General features: G+C 49.4%; 1 protein-coding gene across 6 annotated transcripts in view; it reads left to right on the forward strand.

Annotated features, from left to right (window-relative positions):
• CABIN1 (calcineurin binding protein 1) overlaps nucleotides 1-21,288 on the forward strand; it is a 57,829-nt gene extending 36,541 nt beyond the window's left edge. For all 6 annotated transcript variants that reach the window (XM_035099257.3, XM_035099264.3, XM_035099263.3 and 3 more), the window contains exons 30-37: nucleotides 1,758-1,921; nucleotides 7,584-7,680; nucleotides 7,764-8,426; nucleotides 9,249-9,323; nucleotides 14,302-14,599; nucleotides 18,351-18,545; nucleotides 19,162-19,385; nucleotides 20,285-21,288. In XM_035099257.3, coding sequence (XP_034955148.3) covers nucleotides 1,758-1,921; nucleotides 7,584-7,680; nucleotides 7,764-8,426; nucleotides 9,249-9,323; nucleotides 14,302-14,599; nucleotides 18,351-18,545; nucleotides 19,162-19,385; nucleotides 20,285-20,428 — 1,860 coding nt within the window. In that variant the 3' untranslated portion in view covers nucleotides 20,429-21,288. The remainder of the gene's footprint in view (nucleotides 1-1,757; nucleotides 1,922-7,583; nucleotides 7,681-7,763; nucleotides 8,427-9,248; nucleotides 9,324-14,301; nucleotides 14,600-18,350; nucleotides 18,546-19,161; nucleotides 19,386-20,284) is intronic.
• The last annotated feature ends 240 nt before the right edge of the window (nucleotides 21,289-21,528 follow it).

Raw genomic sequence — 21,528 nt, forward strand, 5'->3', positions numbered from 1 at the left:
CTGGCGGTGCCGTGGGTCCGCTGGAAACAAGAGTCATTGTCTCCAAGCTCTTGGGATGCTGTAAATCCCTTGTGCCCGATCGGAGGTGCGTTGCTGGTGGGTGCTCCAGTGTTTGTGGTCTGTGCCCCAAAGAGCCTTCCCAATTGGTCCAACGGAGGTGGAGGGTGGAAAGAATGAGGGAGGAAGGGATACAGGGAGGAGGGCAGCCGGGAGACAACTGCTGGCCAACAGCTGTCTATTGAAAGCACATTTCCTACCCCCGCCCCCACCCCCAAAAGAATCCCAAGAACCAAGTTTATTCAGGGCACTGTGAATTGTAGCTCTGGGAGGGGTAAACTAGAGGTCCCAGGATTCTTTGGGGGCACACTCAAATGCGCCTTGAATGTATGGTTAGTATGGAACGTGAGTCAAGGAGAAGCTTTGGACTATGTGAGAATGTGGTTGCAAAAGTGCCATGGGGTATCCATTGGGTAGTGTCTTTATGGCACAAAACACACACTCTTCACCTTCCTTTTTTAAATCTTCCATCATTTTGTGGACTCTTGTTTGCTTAAAAAACATTTCTTGAAGGCTGGGAATTCAGTTGTCTCTTGGGAACTGAATTACTGTACTTGTGTAGCCTTTAACCAAAAACAGGCCTGCGGGACTTCTGTTTGTTACTTTAGCCCAGGGGTCCCCAAACTACGGCCCCCGGGCCGGATGCGGCCCAATCGGCCTTCCAATCCGGCCCGCGACGACGCCCGCTGCCGCCGCCCGCTCTCACGGCGCGCGGCGCAGCGACGATCTAAAAAATCGGCAAAAAATCGCCGAAAATCCTTTGTGCGCATGCGTATGGGCCTCTCCCGACCCGGAAGAGGTCATTTCTGGTGCACTTCCGGGTCGGGGGAGGCCCATACGCATGCGCACAAGCGATTTTTGGCGATTTTTTTCCCGCCCGTGTGCGTGTGCGCATGCGCACGGGCGCGCACTCCCCCGCCCTCCGGCCCGCTGCGCGCGCACTCCCCTGCCCTCCGGCCCACCGCGCGGTCGGCGCGGCGGGCACCGGCCCGCCGCGCAGAAAGTCTGGGGACCCCTGCTTTAGCCCTTTGAGTCCTGTGTACATTACTTCCTCAATGGGCATCTTCTCTGGGGTTTTTTAATCCTCCCTTTACATGGGGAGTTTGCTTTGCTAGGTCTGCAAATAGCTCTGTTCAAGCCTAGAAAAGTCCTTATACTTGCCCTTTGCATGATGTCTTGGATAACAAAGTTAAGATCAAGAATGTCTGCCCTGCAATGGAATGCCATGGTTTGTTTGTTTACATATTCTCTGTGCCTGATGAAGCCTTTCAGTTTCAGCTTGGAAATCCTGAATGAATTAATTCCAGTTGCATTTCATATATTGAAACTGCAGGTGGGGAAGAAACTTTTTTCCAAAGCTGTCACTAGGCCTTCTCAGAGACCTAGAGAGGCCCTGGCCACTTTCTGACTTTGAGGCCCCCTAGATAGAATAAAAATAAAAGTGGCAACCCAAAAACAAGGCATCAAAAATAAAGTGAGCTATATTCATGAATGCTGTTTTAGCTGTGATCGTGTGCCACATTTGGGGCAGCTGTGCATAAAAACAGGTTGCGAAACTCGCCGAATGCCAAAAATTGAACAAATGTCTAAATGTGAGGCCCCCTTTGAGGGTGTTGCCCTGGTCCAAACAACCCTCCTGTCACTCGCAATATCTGCTTCCTGCCATTGATGGTTTCCTTCTGGTTTCTTCCCCTGTGCAGGGAATCTGGCGCATCCCCGTGGATGAAATTGATCGCCCTGGTAGCTTTGCCTCTCACATGAACCGCTCCATCGTCCTTCTGCTCAACGTCTTGTCGCAGCTCAAGGATTACAACACCCTGCTGAAAGTCTCATCTATGCTGCAGAGGACCCCCGACCAGGGAAAGTGAGGACAGCCCAGGTTTCTCATTTCTGGCTTGAAATGCTAAGATGCTGACACCCCCCCCCCTGGTGGCCCAAACCCTTCTTAGCTCTTACATGTACGGTATATATTTAGTTAGAGAATAACAATGGTTGGTATGCAAAAGTGTTTGTTCTCGGCCTTGAAGCCTCGCTGTCTAGACTGAACAAGCTGTATCTTGGCTTTAATGCAGAGCACTTCGTCAAAAGCCAAATTCGGGCACTTTCCTCCCCACTGTATACCCTGCAAATCTCTTGTCATTTGTAGGTCCCCTTCAGCTGCTCTCAGTGTTGAAAATGGATATTAAAATTCCTTTCCAGGAAAGGAGAGGAGCAAAAAGATAGGAAGAGGATACGGGTGAGGGTCGGAGAATAGAGATTACAGAGGAGCGGGGAGCTGGTTCCTGGCTTTTGTACCCTTGGAGGCCTTTTGGAAGTTATTCCTACCACAAGAGTTCAGCAAATAACATCAACTGCATTTCCAACACCTCAGAAACCACTCTTCCATCTTTGACTGCTCAAAGTAGTTGAGCTCTTAAGGTGGGAATATGCTCATTTTGGAGAAGCATGTGGTGTATGTGTGTGTCACAGATCAAAATAGCAGAAAGGCTCCCCCAGATATTTCTTTGACAGTTACAACAGCAGTTAACAGTTCCATTTTTACATCCTTTTTGCTTTTTCTCGTTTTGTACATTGGATGGCATCGCGGGGATCTCTTTCCTTTCACCCATAAACTGACAGTGTAGATCCTTTACTGGCTTTAGTGATTTTGAGGTCTTTTAGCAGAGCTAAATGAAAGACTCTCAGTCCTGATTCCTTTCAATAGAGCAACTTTCAGGACCACATTTAAAGTTCTCAGCATAAGGACACTGCCTCATACTGAGATAGATGGACTCAATATCGCCTACACTGACTGGAGATGTCAATGAGGATTGAACCTGCGACCTTCTCCAGGCAAAGCAGGCCCCTTTCCCCTGCACTCTGGCCCCTTTCCCCACAATGGTAAGGGTCTCAATCCCCTGCGCATCCCTCAGTCAAGAGGCAGGCTGAGCACCTTCCCGCCAAGCGCTATTGCGTTTTAATTTTATGTTTTGTACAAATACCTGAAAGGCTTTTCCAGTGGCCAAAAGCAGGGGGAGGGGGTGGAATCAACGAAGTGTGGTTTAAACGTTACATTCAAGCATATTCAATTCAAGCTTTGCTGCAGAATCAGTGTTTTCTGGACTGCTTGAAAATTGATTAGATTTCAATAAAAACACATGAAGGCTCTGAAGAGTGCCAGCATACTAAATTTAGCGTGGGTTAACAGCTGTGCTCATAATTATATCTGTTTCCTTGGAAAAAGTTAATAACCGCTTTATGTTAGATTTGACTGATATCCTATCTCTTCCACTAGCCCAGTTTGGCATGTATTGTGTGCATTCATTGTGCTAATAATTTTACGAAACAATGCATTTCTAAAAGGAAGAAACCTTCCACCCACATTGCTGCTGGCTGCTGGCTGCTGCTATGGTAGTTCTTTGGGTGGAAAGTGGTTCGGGGGGCCAGCGTGGTAGGGCAGTGCTATGGTATAGGGGAAAAGGGGGGCGGGCAGGAAAAACAGTTCATCAGTTCCATACCTCCCGCACCAGATAAGCCAGAATCCCCAAATTCCCAGCTTTCATTTTTTTAAACAAGCAAGCAAGTCCTCTAACCCTTGTTTTTGTTCTTCATAAATTGAAAATGCCGCTTGATTGCAAAGAATTTCAGAGCGGCAGTCATAGGGCCCAATGTGAGAGGCATACTGTTCGCTCAGTTGTTTGGTGTGGACCTTGCCAGTTCCTCCCTTTCCGGTGGTAGGCAGAAACGGGCTAAGTTTTTGCCCTGCTCTAGGCTGTCCTTTTGCCTCCATGGCTGTCAAATGGCCAAGTTTCTCTTTAGAGCCTTTGCTCATGCAGAGCCTCCATCATGGAGGGCTGCTTTGTGACCCCGCCCACCCACCCTGTATGGAATGCTGCTGCATGGCAGTCCTCCTCTATCCAATACTCAATTAAAAATTATTTTCAGTTTTCAATTTAACAACAATAGTCCTCCTTTACATTTGTACCCCTCATTTTGACTTCCCTCCACTCCTCCTCTGGTTACATAGTGAATTCATTTAATTAAACTGCACGTCTCCCTTAACATCTTTTTTTAAAAATTCTATTTACTTTCTCCCCAAGATCACATTTTAACGGCTTGATTTTATATTAATCCTGCTAATGTATTTAGTTGTTTACAAGGATTCTTTAAATAATCTACATAACATCCCCATTCTTTAATAAAAACACTTTCTTCTTGATTTCTTTATTGTTCCCATACATTTTGCCATTTCTGCCTATTCCATGAACTTTGCTTGCCACTCTTCCTTGGTTGGGATGGTATACAATACTCTCAATAGGATTGTAGGCCCCTTCTGGGGGACAAACGGCAGGGGTACCCTGGAGAATTGAAACCTCCATACCTTTTCCTCCTCCCTCCCTTTCTCTGCCTATTGGAGAGCCACCTGGTTTGGTGACAAGTGAATTGTTGAGGTTATTGAAGTTCCCAGCATTGACTGTCACATCTAATCACAGCTGCACCTTCATTTGCACTTGTATGTTAGCAACAGCAACACCCTGCTGTTCAGCTGATTAGCGTCTGAGGATTCCCCTTAGCTAAGAAGACCTCTTTGGCAAAAAGAGGAGCTTTCGCTACCTGCCTGTCACAGAGGGAGCGCCATGACTGAGGCGCTTCATCCCTGCATAATTTCTGACTGAAGAATTGCTCAACCACTAACTTTTAACAAATTAGGAGCTTAATTTTACAGTGTTGTTTGGCAAAAAGGAAACAGAAAGTCAAAGTCTTTCTTAACCTGGATGCCCCTGGATTTCCTCTGGTGATGGAGATTCATTATTTAAGCTTAAAATAATAAGTTATCTGGGAGAATTGATAGTGGCCCTAGTAGGGATCAACTTGATTGTTATGCAATAAGAATAAGTTGCTTGGTTACTCCCTTTTTCGTGGTGCTAGGCAATGCATCTCTAATTGTGGGCCTCATTCAGTGCCAAGTAGCTGATACAGCCAATTCCAGCCAGTCCATTGCCCAGGAAATCTTGAGAGTACAAAGCCTTCTGTGTGCCCCTTCAGTGTCTTGTTTGAGATGTTCTTCACTGTCTTTGGCCCTCTGGAGACTGGCTGGCATGCTCATTTAGCAGTGGATCAGGGTCTAATCTGGGGCTGTCAGCAGCTGCAAGTGAGGGGAAATGGAATCATCATCACTTCGGTTTTCATCTCTGTGCAAGTGAAGCAGATCTGGCGATGCTCTGTGTGTGGATTTGAGTAGATTTCCTGAGTTGGTGCATGGAAAAGACAAGCAGCCTTTTTGTGTGCTGTTGCAACAGGAAGGCGTTCTGGAGTTCAGGACAGGCGTAGCTAAGAAGCCCTGGTGACTCCCAGCGGATGTCAACAAACCCAGTTAGAAGCCAAACACGTTGATATTAAGCATGATTTCTAAAAGGATTTAAATATTTGTTTGAGAGCTTTTGCGTGGGTGCCCGACGATGGAAGCAAATGTGGGAGGAGTGTCTTTTTCTATGTTCATTGTTCCTCTTTAAATAGAGGGCTACAGGCTTTTAAGAGCAAAGCAAGTCAGGCTTTGCTGTTGCGGGCAAGGGCATTCACATGGTGAAGCAGGAATGTGGTTGCCCTCATTGCCCTGTCCCTGGGCTAGCCTTGCCCCAAATGGTTGTGGGTTGAATATGGAAGGAACTCCTCATGAGCAGCTGCAACACTCAGTACCACTGGGGGAGGGAGCAGCATCATGACCCCACTCCTGAGTCCCTATGTGGGTGCCCTACATACGAGTAACACATGGATCTCCTGACAACCACGTATGGGTGAAAACTCAAGGGACGTCCACTGATGGGACTCTACCTAAGCAAGGGGTAAAGAGATGATGGTGCAGACAGTAACTAAGGAGAGGCCTTCCAGCCTGTGTAGGAAGCCATGAGAAAGACCAAGGCAGTGTTTGCATGAATGTTATGCAAATGCTGCTGGAGGTTAATGGAGGAGGAAGAAAGGCCTTGCTCAAGGCCAGGAGTGTTAGGCGCTGCTGGTACCTCCAGGGAATCCTCAGCTAGTAGCCATACACTCTGATGATGGAGAAGGCAGGCCTGGCACACACTAGATCTCTCTATTCCTCTGTCACAAAAATATTGCTGGGATGAGGAAAAGAGCCACTGCCCCGTTGCTTCCTTGCATCAATTCCCCTCTTGGTGCAGGAGCCTTGGAGGGCTTGGCAGGCCTCAAAATGGGGCCACACAGTGAGGGGTGTATCTTTGGAAACAGCCGCCTAAGGTCTAGAGGTGGTTCCCAGTGAGTTACTGAGGGATACGCAACATTCTTGTGCTGGCCTGCTTAGATTCTCAGCATAGCCGAAGGATTTAAACATAGTCCATGCCAGCACATAATCATTTGTGGCTCTTAAGACTGAAGCTGCCGCTGGATAAAATCGTGAAATGGACGTATTGTTGGGCCTTTGCTTCTGGCTTTGTGTGAGAGCGGTCGAAGGAAGTTTGTTTTCTTTGAGCAAGCTCACTAGACTGGAGTGAAACTTCTTTATTGTGTATGTGTATGAAAGAAAAAGAGACACACTTGTCTCAGGTTAAGGAAAAACCATTGTAGTCTTTGGTGCGTTTTGAACAAAATGGTATCTTGGGGACATCCAAAGAGTCCTTTAACTGGATTGGGCCACAGGGGCCATCTACTCCTGGTCTCAACAGTGGCCAGCCAGGTACTTCTTGGATGTCCACAAGCAGGACCTGAGTGCAAGTGGCTTTATCTCCCCTTGTGATTCGCAGGAACCTGGTATTCAGAGGGATCTGGTGGTCTTCTGAAGGTATTATTAGCCACAGTGGTGAGCTCTGGTTAGGATTAACCCTCTTTTGAAGGCTGGTTTGTCAGAAACTGGGTGGACAAGACTGTCTCCCTTTCTGGTTTTTTTTGTATTGCGGCTCAGCTTGTTTGTGCAGTTAAAAGATGCTTCTGGAAATTCCGTGCACAGCAGAACAATAGCTTTTTGGTTTAAGGGCTATAGTCTCGTAAATACTCATCAGCCAAACTACCCATTTTAGCAACGTTGGAGTTCACATGGTTAGGCGGGAGAAATCTTCTCCACCAGCCCAAAATGAATATATTTCAGGGCAGGCCTTTGCTATGTCAGGAATGAACTTGAGTAGCAAATGATGTTGTAGCTTGGGACCTGAGTAGTACACCAGTGGTGGGAAGGGAAACTCTGGCCAGAGTGAGCCAAGTGAACTTTGGATTCTTAGTTTTCAAAGGGGTGTGTGGTGACCAGCAGTTGCTTCTAGATGGTTTTTAGAGACAGAGAAATACAGCAGCGTCCAGAGCAGGCATAGGCAAACTCTGCCATCCTTCAGATGTTTGGGGACTACAACTCCCATGATCCCTAGCTAACAGGACCAGTGGTCAGGGATGATGGGAATTGTAGTCCCAAAACATCTGGAGGGCTGAGTTTGCCTGTGCCTGATCCAGAGCATTTGCAAATGCTGTCTCCTTGATTTCAAATGCATCTGCAAGTCCTGTAATCAAATGCCTTCCTGCCCTCTTTTTCTTCTTCTGTGCTGCAGGAAGTACTTGCGGGATGCAGACCGCCAGGTCCTTGCCCAGCGTGCCTTCGTCCTTACGGTAACTGTGCTGGAGGATATGCTGAATGAGCTCACCGAGGTAAGGCCCTAAAACCCCTGCATGCTTCTGGGGGGGGGGTCTCCTCCTAATTCAAGGGTACAAATTCTGTGTATCTTTTAAAGGTCTCTGAAGATCCAGACTCGAAGTGCTGCAGCTTTTTTGCGTCCAGGATGACGACCGATGTCTCTAACAAAACAAATGCAGAAGAAGGGCAGGAAGCCCTCCCGCAAAAGGCAGCCTTGTCTGAAGGCGGGGTGGCAGCTTATGGTGCAGAGAATGGGATGAAAGAAGCGGCCCAGGGGGCGCAGCAGCCCCCCACTGCCATGGACACAACAGAGCCAAGGGAGGCAACCCCTGAGGGAGAAGCAAAAGAGGCTCCCCAGCCGGGCTCAACGGAGCTCATGGACTCAGAAGGATATTCTGAGGATCCTGAAAAAATGGGCTCTTCCTATAGATGCCCTGAGTCAGCCCGAGGGCTGCCCGGACGGATTCCTAAGGACAAAAGCTTAGAGAGCAGCCGGACGGCCGAACTGTCCTTGGAGGAGCTGAGCATCAGCTCTAAGCACCAGCAGTTGGAGGCGGCCAAAGTCCGCGTCCAGGCAGCTCCGATGGAGGAGGTCAGCCAGAGGCCAAGCCGGAAAAGGAAACTGATCGATGACACAGAGTCAGGGAAGACCCTCCTCCTGGACGCTTATCGTGTGTGGCAGCAGGGTCAGAAGGTCATGACTTACGACCTGGCCAAGATCGAGAAGATCATGTCTGAGACATACATGCTCATTAAGCAGGTAAGCAGCAGGGTTGCAATGTGCCTTGGCTGTCATGTTGGGCAGAAGCTGGTGGGATCTTGTATTATTGTTTGTGTTGTCTTATTTGTTCCACGGTGACCAAGGAAGAATGCTGGTGGCTGTCACTGTGGAGGCTTGGTGTGGGCTCTCGGGAGAAGCTCCTTGGCTTCTGAGGACTTCATGGGTGGTGATCAGTCCCCAATGGTCTTGTTCTTAGAAAATCCAGGGAACTCTGGCAACACCCTCTTCCTGGCCTGACCTGTCTCTTTATGCAAAACCCCATGGGGCAGGATCAGCACTGCGCCAGTTGGAGCTCTGGTCAGTTTCCACATTGCCCATTTATTTTCCAGTATAATTTTTTTATCAGAGAGGGACAGTAGTGCAGAAAAAACCTCTTAGCAACAACAGCAGCAGCAGCATGACTGTCTCTTGCAATGATGCAGAGGCAGGGCAGGCCAGCAGGGAAGTGTGGGTGGTGCAGGTCCATTCAGAACTATCCTAGGCCTCACCCGTCTGTTCCGCTCACACCATCCCAGTCTGTGGCAGCGGCACCTCTGCCAGGGGGCTGGGCCTGTAGCTCCACTCCTTGACTTTGTCCCCTGGTCATGCCAATGGGGGTCATTAAAGCAGCCGCCCAGGAGGGGCACAACACGAAGTCCGATTGAAATTTTGCAAAATGAATCCACTTGCCAAGACTTCGATTGCAAGTTGCATTGTAGCAAATTTCAAGTGAGGATTTGTTGCCTTTTGGCTCCAGAGGCTGCCTTTCCTGTGGGCATTTGTGGACTTGCTTCTGCTCATGGTGTGGGTTTTTTTATGCAGGTGGATGAAGAAGCAGCCTTGGAACAAGCTGTCAAGTTCTGCCAGGTGCATGTGGGGGCCTCTGCACAGAAGCAGGTAAGTTCCGAGCTTGCCAGGCTCTAGAGCACCACCAGGTGTGTGGCATCCTCAGGCTTGCGAGAGAAGGAAGCAGAAGGTCCCCCTCCAGCTTTGTGGCTGTTTGCTCTCCTTTTCATGATACATATAGCATTATTATTATTATTATTATTATTATTATTATTATTATTATTATTTGTATTTCGCCTCTCCATAGTTCAAACCATGCTCAGGGTGGCTTACAACATGAAAAAAAATACATAATTACGACTTACATGCATAACAAAAGCAGTTGTAAACCATAAATAAAACACCAAAAAGTACACAACCAAACCAGACATTTCCACATAAATTGTAATAAGGTCTAAAATAAACAGAAAATACCAGTAATGGCAACAACCCCCAATCCAACAAACACCCCTAAAAACAACACCCCGGCCTGTTCAGCAGCCTCAGCTTTTGTAGCTGGAGTCAGTCCAGGCCCTGCCCTCCCAGGTCAGGTAGAAAAGGCCTGCAAGGCAGGGAGCAGGTCTTCCAGGACTCACAGCCAAGGTGGTTTCTGGCCTCTTCAGCAGCCTCATCTCTTGAAGTTGGAGTTAGTCAGGGCCCCACCATCCCTCTTCTGTCTTCCACTAGCTGCTTTTATTAACATGGTTTGTTGCCCCTTTAATTGCTGTTTCTTATAGCACTAAAGGCGCACTCCCCCCGCCCCAATCTCTATCTATGATCAGTGAGTGGCCTGATAGTGTCTGGAATTGCCCGTTGGGCTGCCTTGCTAAACCCAAGCCTTGCTCTGCCAGGCTGCCTTCAAAATGCTGCCTGGGATCACAACCACCTTCCCTCCTGACCCCCACCCAGCTGCCTATGTCCCTCTCTTCATGTGTCCAGTTCTGACTTGCCAGAAGAGCAACTGAGGCAAATCGCCGCTCCCCAAAGAGGCCTGGAATACAAAGCTCTGCAGAATGCTTTTCTTGAATTTACTGTCGTGTGTAAGCATCTCATCAAGTGTTTTAAAACCAAACTAACCGTACAATTCTCTACACGTTTACCCTGAAACAAATCCCACCCTGCATAATTAAATTATAGAAATTTAAAATGCAATTATTTCAACGCACAATTTACAGAAAATGAATATAATATTTTCAAGACAGTGAATGATTAAATTTAGAGAGCCAGCTTACTGTAGGGATTGGAGTGTGGACTTACCACCTGAGAGAGCAGGGTTCAAATCTCCTCTCAGCCATGAAGCTTTCAATGGAAGATCTCTGCCTAAACTGCCTCATAGGGTAAAGTGGGAAAGGGGTGTGTGTGTGTGTCTGTGTGTGTGTGTTGTTTTATGGAATTAGTAATGTTTTTACACAGGAAGAGGGGGGTATAAATAATGCATCATAAGTTGCCATATCTTTCTCTTGATAAACTTGATGTTGCAGTTTGAAAAACCTTGACCTTGCAGTTGGAAATTGTAATTACTGTATAAAATATGCATCCGTCTGGAATTGATGTGGAGGATTTTTCATGATAGTGATGTGTATTGCAAGTAAGATTTGTATACAGGTATTTGAAATGCACTATTTTGTTCATGTTAATAGCCTGGCGAAATCTGTTTCAGTCAAAGCTTGTTTGGTCACCCATCTGGGATGCATAGCTGCCAAGTTTTCCCTTTTCTCGCGAGGAAGCCTATTCAGCATAAGGGAATTTCCCTTAAAAAAAGGGGAGAACTTGGCAGCTATGCTGGGATGTTGCAGCGGGACAATCCCTGCCTGGATCAGGGGGTGGCCGCTAAGATGACCCCCTTCTAACTTCGTAACAACCCTTAGTAACCCAAAGTCCACCAGGCTGAATTCATCTGGCCACTGGGATTCTTCTCATTTGGCACATGGCTAGATTCTCATTCTCTTGTCTTGAAATAAGCATACTCATTCCATGAAATGTGTTAAAATCATTGCATATTGAATATTGTAGTTTTGTTTTTAGTTTCGCTACTTGCTTAGTAAACAGTAAAGTTTAGTGAGGCTTGTTGAGATGTTTTTCTTCACTTTTGTTTTGCTTATTCTCAGCTCTGACTTGCTCCTTAGAAGGAGGCTTCAGACAAGCTCCTGACTTGGGGAGATTTTGCCTTTCCATCTTCTGTCTAAAGCTGGGAGACGGGGATGGTGTTCAGCATAAATTCTCGGGGCCTTACAAACAACTTTCCTCCATGGTGCCTTTTGTTTTTCTTTAATTGTTTCATCTGTGTGGAATACCATCTCCTTGATTAGAAAATCAAAAGGCCCTGAAGTACAAATGTTCCAGCAAAACCCACTAATTAGCCCCCTTGTTCTCTGTGCCTCTTGAGGCTGCCGTGTTTGAAAAATAACACCAATGCAGTTGTTAATTGCTAGCGTGCATCGAGGAAGTTAGCAGTCAGTGTGTGAAGCAGCCCGCTAAAGCGAAGTGGCTTGATTATCTAAACCCCTCGTCCTTTCACAAGCCATTTATGTTCCTGGACAAGCAAGCTGGTGATTCTCTCGAGGGGAAAACACTCCTCCCTGCAGCCCCACCGACTGGGGATGCTTCTTGTTATGTTAATGCAATTCGTTAGGCTCCCCACCTAAAGATGTCCCAGTAGCTCATTTCAGGCTTGTTGGTGCTGCTGGGCTTTGTGGGTTCTGACAGCCCTGAAGGCAGCTGGTGGCAACCAGCCCTATCTGCATGCAGAAGGTCTCCACTCAGACCCCCAGCAGCATCTCTGGCTAGGCCTGGCAAAGATGCCCTGCCTGAAACCTTGGTGAGCCATTCCTGCCAGTTAGTGTAGAGATGACACCAAGTTAGATGGGTCAGGGTCTGCTTCCTCCCTTCCTGAGGTGAAACCTCTTTAATGCCCTTCTTCGTGTGCCTCCTTCACTTAAGGTCCAGAGGGTGTCAACACAAAAATAATGGCTCCCCATTTGTGGAATGCCCTCCCCAGGGAGGTTTTGCTGGCACCTTCATTATATATATTTTAGGTGCCAGGCAAAAATGTTCCTCTTCAACCAGGCCTTTGGCTGATTAATATTCTACAGCCTTTTAAATGGGTCTGTGGGAAGAGGGGTTTGTTGTTTTGTTTTGATTATTTTACTTGTGTTTTTATCTTGCGTTTTATTCTGTGAACCACCCCGTAGTAACGATGTCACCAAGGGGGGAGAGGGAAACAGCGCTTGGACTGAAATCCCCTCTTCCCCCTTGCCTGGGAGCAAGTCCCACTGACCTCCGCCTTCTCCAAAGGTCCCTTTACCCCAGTGTGAGCATCGGGATCGGTGCCTGAGGCTCCCCTCTCTGGACCACCAGCAGCAGCCATTACTGTGGGGGCAGTACGGATGGGGCTTCCTCCACGGTGGCCTTTGTGAGTTGGGGCCACAGAGGGATGCCTCCTCCATATTCCTCCCAACCTCTGTCCTTGTCATTGTACCGTAAGTTGGCTTGTTAGGTGTTCAAATGGTAATTTAAATATATAAGCAAACAGGAAGGTGTTTGAGTTCGTGCAGATGCAGGGGGGGAGGAACTGAGGTTTTGACTGCCAGTGTCCCATAATGCCGCCTCATGCAGCCTTGCTTGCCTCTGCTCCAGCTTTGCAGTCTCTGACCCCCACTCCCTGCAATGCGCTTGTGCCTTAGGAGATGCCCGTTAGCAGCGGGTGGGAGGGAGGAGGGCTCCTCTGCTAATTGCAGACCTTGTCTTTCCTCCCTGGGATTTGCCTTTCTGAGAGACTCCCTCGGAGCTGAGGCTGCATGTTCTTAGCATGCTTGAAGGAGCTGTAGGTAGCCGACATTTCTCCTCCTCTTGCGTTTTGCTTCATTTCTATTCTTGTCTAGAAGAGGGGCGTTTTTATCTGCATGGGGTGGGATGGGAAGGAAAGCAGCTTGGGCCAGGGAAGAGTCTCTGGGCATCAGCTGGAAGGAGAGGCCGTGCCACCCCTCCGCGGAGAGTTGGCCCTCCAGACCCATTTCAGCAAGGGGGGCACTTGGAACCTCCCGCCACCAGTTCACTGACCCAGATGTGGACCAGCAGTCCATGTCTCCTGCCTCAGCCAGCTGCCCTTCTCTTCTTCTTCTGTTTCTGAGGTGTATCAACAGGGGCGACTCACCCATTGGCCCTAGTGGCGCAGGACGCCAGGGCGCTGAGGGGCGCCCCAGCAAGTGGGGGAGCTGCGCGGCGGCCTCCCTTTCCCTCCTCTGGATGCCCGCCAGCCGCGCCGCTCGGGGGAGAGAGGTAAACGAGCGGAGCAGGGGCACTAGGACCCTGTTCCGCTCTGCAGTGCTGGGGTCATCCCTCACCCCGGCACTGCGTTTCATTGGTAGAGGTGACGCCACATGGCAGCAGCTCTACCAATGAAACGTAGCGTAGAGGCGATGGTGGGCCATTCCCCGGGTTTTTTGGGTTTTTTTTTTAAGAGTGGGCGGGCGCCCGAGGGATCCCTGCACCAGGGCACCCAATGAGCTTAAGACGGCCCTGTGTATCAAATACCATTCCCCCCCCCAAAAAAACAAAGTATCTCTTTTGAAGAAAAATATAATCCATTTTGTTTTGACCTTGGGAACTTTGACTAATCCAGTTTTAGCAGTATTGACCAGTTTTTTACCTTAGGGCTTGTGGGCGGGTTGGGAAGAGAATGTGTGAGAAAAGTTTGTGTGTGACTTTTTTTCTTGGTTAATCTGCTTAGCGTTGTAGAAGCGATGCTGATGTTCGGCTCCTAGGCAATATATCCTTTTGAAATTTTTGCTTCTTTATTGAAAAAAATATATCAGTTTATATGCCACTTAATTAGAGTTGTCTCTCTGTGGTGTAAAACTAACTCAATACAATACAGCTAAAAACCAGTAAAACTATAAAATCAGGATACAGTTCATTTTTAATTCCTTGACCCTATTGATGCCTCTTTCCCCAGAGCCTCTTGGTATTTGGAGCTCCTGGGTGGAGAAGGTATTTCCTCTTGCCCTGAGCTGGCTCCTTCCTTACGGCCTTTGCTTGTCTCCTCCTCCAGGCTGCCGGAGAAGCACCGACCACTCCAAAGCAGCCGAAGGACAGCAAAGAGATTTGCTTCCCAGCTGCCCCCGCCTCTCTGACGCCTCCCGCTGGGACTGCCTACTCCTTGGCTTCAGAGGCCCTCCTGAGAGCAGCAGCTGACCTGCAGGCCAAGCCCAAGACAGCTTCTCCCCCATCCTCCTCCTCGTCTTCCTCCTCCTCCTCCTCTGCCAGTGTGCTGCTACTGCTGCCGCCCCAGGAGCAAACCGGGGCAGAGTGTGTCGAAGAGGCCCCTGTTGTCTCCAGCCTGGCCTGTGGTGAGCTACATATTTTTAGAGAAGCTTTATAGAGTTGCCCAAAGCATCTGTGCACCCCAGCGCCATTCTGTCCGTGAAACGTCTGTGGTTTCTTGCTTTTGACTCAGCTCCTCAAACTACAGCTCACCTTCCTTGCTCCCATGTGGCTCTTTGCACGGAAGGGTTGAAATACTGCAGGGGAAAGAATGAAGGTGAGGTCACAAGCGGCTTGGCACAGAATCCCACCAGAATTTGCTTGTTTTATATTTATAAAAAACACTTACTGTAAAGATGGATCGCAGCGGTTTGCAACAATATAAAAACACAAAGCTGGCAGTAAAATCATAAAAAGTTAAAAGCAAGAAGAAATTTAAAACCTGAATTCCACCCAGTGTCTGTGCACTATTGTTCAAAGGATGCAGAGATGGCAGCTGGACCCATTTAGAACGTTTTGGGTCCAGCTTCAGGGGGGACAGTGAGGCAGTGCAGGATCCCAGCCCAATTCTCTTCTGCATACATCAGCTGCAGATTGTCCCGTGCAGGGTTTGGGGAGTTGAGGATTTCTCATTATCTGGGGGGGGGGCAGGTCAGACCCCCCGCTTGATGTGGTGCATTGCAGGGAACCACATCCCCTGCCTGCCTGAGCCACGTTCTGGGTGCGGTTGCTCCTTACATGGTTGAGCTTGGTTGGAAATTTAGTCACTGCACCAAAAACCCCAGAAGGGACGGACAAGTTTGTAGTAGCCACTAGGCTGTGAGGAACCACGAGTGGCTGAAATGAGAGCATTTGGATCCTTGTGTTCTTCAGGCGGAGAGCTGAAAGCATGGAGCCTCCAAGGGCCTTTTGGGGGGTGGGGAGAGCTTTGCCATTGCTAAAGTCTTGCCTTCCTGAAGGTAGCAAAGAGCTACTGCTTCCGCCACCCTGCAGCGGATTTGTTTTTGAGAGAAGGGGCTTGCTGAAATGATGTCCCCTGTTTGTGGGCGTTGCGTGTGAAGCGCAAGATGAGCTGGTGAGAATAGGAACCGCCAACTAATAAAGTCGTGAACCCCAAAGCACCAGCTCTCAGCATCTGCGGGTGCTGATGGGTTTCCCTGGCAACAGGTTGGGAAGGAGAGGTGGAGGGGGCTGTTGACACCTCCGAGTTTCTCTCTTCAGTCTGTTTCTTCTTTGGTAAAAGCTGGGAGAAGAAGGAAGGCCTGGCCTGCCTTGTCCCTCTCACGCAGCTGTGCCGAAGGGGGCTGCTTCAGGCTGAGTCTCAAAGGGCTTTGGGGGTCCATCCCTGAAATCTCAAAAGCCAGCTCTGTGTGTTTGTATGCACTCAGTTTTCTTTTCGAGAGCAGTACTTGAGTTGAAGTGCTAGGCATTTGAAGATGACGTACACCAGAAAATGAGCTTCTGCTCTCCTCTAGAGCACCCTCCCCCATTCCCTCTGCCGATTCAGATGCCTGGGACCTCGACTCTATCTCCCAAGGAGGAGTAAGTATGTGTTTTGTGTTCAGATAGTCTTAGCAGAGCCCAGCATCTCATAGCCCAGGTTCCAACAGTGGGAGTGGGGACACACAACCCCCCCAGAAATGTTTCAGGCAAGGCAGCACTTGGGTTGACTCCGCATTCTGGCCTGCACGTTTTTACCTGAATTGGATACTTCACAGAGCAGTGCTCTTACTCTAGAGGAGGTGCAGAGATCCTTTGTGCCTCCAGATCAGGCATGGCCAAACTTGGCCCGCCAGCTGTTTTGGCACTACAACTCCCATCATCCCTAGCTAACAGGACCAGTGGTCAGGGATTATGGGAATTGTAGTCCCAAAACAGCTGGAGGGCCAAGTTTGTCTGTTTCTGAGAACGACATGGGCCCCATTGAAAGGACGTCTCTTGCTTATAAAGAACCTCATGAAAGAAAGCACCCTTCCCCTTTCAGCTGTGCAGACTCTGCCAGCTGAATCTCAGGGAGTTCTTCTCTGGCACATAGTTCTCCCTGTGAGAAAGGCCAGTTCTCTTCTATGGGCAGTTGTGGGATACACAGGGCCAGCATCTCCCTAGCAGTGAGAACAAAGGGCCGGACGGCACTTCTTCACTGAAATGAAGGCAGCTGCCATGTGTCTCTGATTCCTCTCTAAACGAGCTAATTGCAGTTGGGGTCATGGTGGCTGGAGGTGAGTGGACTTGGGACTGCGGTCTACACATGCCCCCACTGAAATTAAGGGCACAGTTTGCTCTGGGAGGGTCAGCTTAGCTTTCCTGTGTTGGGCTACCAAGGACCCACTTGGTGGAAGGAGAGCTAATCTGGGTTGTGGCTCCTCTTCCTGAGGCAGTCGGAAGGCTGGACCTGAAGCTGACCAGCTGCCCTTCAAGGTGAGGAGGACCTCAAGTCCTGCCTAAGTCCTAAGGAGCTGGGCTCCCAACTGCCTCTGCTTTCAGATGCAGATATGTGTTGATAGATACTTAGGACTAGCAGAAGCAAACCAAAGCCAAGTCAGAAGCAACTGTTGTATCCTCTCATTGGAGGGAATGTGGAATGTTAAGAGCATGAACAAGTGGCTTAAAAACAGGGGCAGGGTGTGTATTATATCATCTTTATCCTCTTCAGCCACAGGGGAGCCCCCAAACCTCTCCACAGACAGCCATTAGCAAGTGTCTGCCGAAGAGGAAGTGGCAATTGACATAGGACCTTGTTACTTGATGCAACAGAGGAAGCCGCCAGCCAGCCCACTTGATGTGCTTCCCTTTTCTTCCCCATTGATCAGAAAGGAGAGCCTGTGTCTCACTGTGAAGGCAGCTGCATTCAGGCAGGGCCTGTGACTCAATCCAAGCCGGACAGATCTGGCTGAGTGGCAGGCATTCCAGTACGGCTCAGTAAATATTTAGCAAGATAACCCCCCCCCCCCACAGCCAGCTGCCATTAAGCAACAGAGCTGCCACTGCATCTTTCAGAAGGGAGATGGGGAGCCACTAGCGACTTCACATCTGCCTGGCCAAAGGGGACCTCCTGTTGATGTCTTGTCTACATATCCTACAATCTGGGAAGCTGTGGGTAGGCAGACCTTTGCTGGGGACCTGGCTAACTCAGAAGGTTTCTGGTGCAGAAGGCCTCACTAGTCACTTCTGTTACTTATTCAACACCCTCCCCAGGTCTTACATGATTGACGTGTTGGGCCTTGGCAAAAGCTGCCCTCCATGTGGAAACTTCCTGGGTCTCTGCTGTGCCAGTTGCTGGGAATTGCTTGTGGGTTTCTCTCCCCACCCCCACCCCCACCCCCATTAGAGCATCTAGTTGGATGCTGGGCCCCCTTTGGCCTGAACCAGCTGCTGCAGCCATGCTTTTGCTATGCCCTTTTGTATTGTCACTGTGCTAAGTGCAAGATGGATGTGACAGTGGTCATATGGTAAATATGTCTGGTTCCCTACTCTAAGCGCACACCAGCAACCCAACCACCTTCTTTCCGTTGGGCTGCCCTTTGTCAGGAGAGTGTCTCTTGCAGCTGCCTGAAAAGCCAGGTCCTTGTGGCTTTGCTGTATCATACAACCCTCACTGAACTCAGTGGGACTTCCTTTTGAGTAGACAGGTGTTGGGCTGCACTGTTAATCATATGTTGCTGCACACCACACCCGGAGTCAAGCAAATGCCCACTTTTAAGTATTCTGCATGAAGTCCTCACAATGAAGCCCCATATGGCATGAACATTGTGGCATTCTCCATAGTTCTCATTTCTATGGTTGGTAGCGGAGAGAGGGATATCTCTCAAGTCATCTTTGCTTATCTTGTTTATGCAGAGGAGGAGGAGGAGGAAGAAGAAGGCAAGCTAGACCGGCCTCTGGAAGGAGCAGGCTTGCAGCAGCAAGAATCCCACCTCTGCCAGCAGATGAAGATGGCGACGGTGGCCCCCTCGTCCAATCTGATGCCCTGGCAAGTGGAGCTGGAGCCTGTGACCAGCACCAGCGTTGGAGGAGGGCAGGTCTGCGGGCGAGGTAAGGGATGCCCAATGAAGCCTTTGGGGATCTTGGAGAAGGTGGCTTGGATAGAACAGAGAAGTACAGTATGAAAATATGCGTGGGCACAAGCAGGCAGGAAAGCCTCTCTGAGAACAGAGGGCATTTTGGCAGGTAGGAGGGCAAATTCCTAGGAGCTCTGGCAGAGGAGCATGCAGAAGCCCTTGGCGGTATCTCCAGGCAAGGCGATAGTGAACCAGGTGGACCAAAGGCAGCTTCTCATGTTACTCAAGTGTAGGGTGAACTTTTGGCAATCTGTAGTTTTCAGTGAGTTCCTCTCTTGGGGTGTCCTCCATTGCCACAGAGAAGGGTAGGAGGGTGGTCGCTAAATCTGAAGGTATTGCCCCAGGCAGGAGACTGGAGTGCTGCCAGGACAGGCAGCAGTGGTGGCTCTTCTTCAAGCAGGAGGGTGACCCTCTCCTGGGGGGGGGGGGGGAAGCAGGAAGCTCTTTTTCTTCCCAGTCACTTACAGAGCAAAGAGCCCAGGGCTCAAGCCCAGCCTGTTGCTGGTTCTGCTCTGGTGCAGATGCTCTTTTATTATGACATGCTTGTTTGCTCAAAGACCCTCTTCCGAGTTGACATTTCCTCCTCTCAGCCTCCAGCTCCAAGGCTCACCTCTGCTCCGAAACGACACAGCCCTCCGTGGGGAGCAAGGCCGACGCCAGCCGCATCAAGACCCGCATGTTTCCCAGCATGCCCAAGCTCTTCATTCCCTCGTCCGTCACCAAGTTCCCACCCGAGATCACCGTCACCCCGCCAACCCCAACCCTCCTCTCCCCCAAGGGCAGCATTTCGGAAGAAACCAAGCAGAAGCTAAAGGTACTTCCCAGGGTTTGGGGCGGGGGTTGTCATTGGGGCCCCAGTCATGCTTTGAATTTGGCAGAGAGAATTTGTGTGTGCAGACTGGGGTGGAAGTGGAGGAGGCTGTCCAGGCAGCTGCAGACAAGAGTCCTCTGTGCCCTCTTTGCCTCTATCCGCTGCCCCCCTTGGGTTCTCAGGTGGGCTTAAGGGACCCATATTCTGTTTGGGGTTTGTAAAACATAAGAAGGGCCTTCAGGTCAAAGAGGGCCCACTTAGTCCAGCCCATAGCTGCCAAGTTCTCCTTTTTTTTTAAGGGAAATTCCCTTATGCTGAATAGGCTTCCTCGCGAGAAAAGGGAAAACTTGGCAGCTATGGTCCAGCCCCCTGTTCTTCTAGAGGCCAGCCAGCTGCCCCAGAGGAAGCAGGACTTTAGCAATTCCAACACCTCAAGGAGGGCCTCATCCAGGCTTGCTGAGTCCTGACTTCCTAACATTGGAGGGGGGGGGCTCTTTCTGTTCCCCAGTCAAAGCAAGGTCCATCCTCTGTTTGGTCACAGCGGGAATAAGGAACAAACTGTCTGGCTGAACAGGCAGGCAGAGTTTGAAGGGGGTGGCACCTGTGATACCCTTTTGCAAACAGCCTTGGTGGAAGGACTGGGTGGGGGCAGAAAAACTCCCCTCCCTCCCTCCTTTGGCCCGGAGTGTTGCCATGTTAATCTAGGCTAACTACCACACCTGGTTAAGAAATTTCCTCCGTAGTCTTCCATCACTTGTATATCACTTGTATTGGAAGCACTGCAGGTTTTCAAGATGATTAAAGCAAGCTCAGGTGGAGTGGAGGGAAATGCTTTGGTGGGTAGTAGATCTTCAGAATTATTTTTTTTTATAAAAAAAACCTCTTCCCTTTGTCTGGGCCAGTCTGCTATCCTTTCAGCCCAGTCTGCGGCGAATGTGAAGAAAGAGACCCTTTGCCAGCCAGCGCTGGAGATTGTAGAAACCTCAAGCCAAGAGTCTTCGCTGGAGAGCGACTCTGATGAAGAGGATGACTACATGGATGTCTGAGGGGTGCTGGGCGGGGGTCTCCGCCCTCCCTTCCCCTCCCCTCCCATCGGCTTCTCTTTCCAGCATCACAGCCACCAGCTGTTACCACCTTCAGTGCTGCTGCCTCTGCTGTTGCCTTTAACTTACCTGGCAGCCGGAAAGCTCACCACTGTCACCCCCAAGCCAAATCTGCACTTAAATCCCTCGGCACCTCCTCACTCATTTCCCTTTCTTTAAATGGACGGCTTTTACAGGAGGCAGCAGCAGCAGCAGCATTTGGCTGGCTGGCTAAGCAGGAGAGACTGGACCGGCCACTGCGATGGTCTTGCCTCCTTCGTTACTTTAAGCAAAACCGTGGCTTATTTTATCTCGGTGTTGTCTTAAAAGGACCAGGCGGGAGAGACAGCTGGCAACCTCACTAGGACTCTGCCTCTTCGGGGACCGTTGGACAAGTGGCGTAAGCCGAGTGGTCACAGGGCACCTTTGGTCTTATCAGGAAACGGATTTCAGTACCATTTTGGTAATGTCTGCTTTTTACAGAACGACACAAAGGGTATATGTTTGTTTTTTAAGTATATATATATATATATAAATATATGTGGAGGGGTTGCTCACATTTATATGGGGAACATAAAGGAAGCCCGGCATTTTTTTCTACTGAATGTTAATGTTGTAATATAAGGAATACAAACCCTGCACTTCAATAGTGGGGCGTGTTGTGCCCACAGCATGTGTCACAGAGCTTGCCAGGTGGGGTTTCAATTTCTTGGGCGGGTGGGGGAGGTTGGAGAAGACAAGGGTTAAATAAATGGTGCAGTGCAAAGCTTTGTAATAATAAACATACATTTTTTCTTAATAAAACGAGAGCACGTTTCTCCCAAGCCTCTTCTCTGCTGTGCCTGGAATGCTCTTTCACCCTTTCATCCACTTTCCTCTCCCTCCTCCCAGGTCTCTAGAAGAGGCAAAGAAATCTGAATTTCAGGGGAGAGTGGCCCCCGCCTCAGGGCAACCAGTGAGAGAGCTGAGTTACAGCTGATGCAAGGGACGGTGGAGTAGAGAAGGCCTCTTCCCCTTCCTCCCTGAGCATGCTGAAGTGGGCTGGGTCACCTCAGGCTCTACTG

The sequence above is a fragment of the Zootoca vivipara genome, chromosome 16 (genome assembly GCF_965207765.1).
Source record: "Zootoca vivipara chromosome 16, rZooViv2.hap1.1, whole genome shotgun sequence".
Lineage (NCBI taxonomy): Eukaryota > Metazoa > Chordata > Lepidosauria > Squamata > Lacertidae > Zootoca > Zootoca vivipara.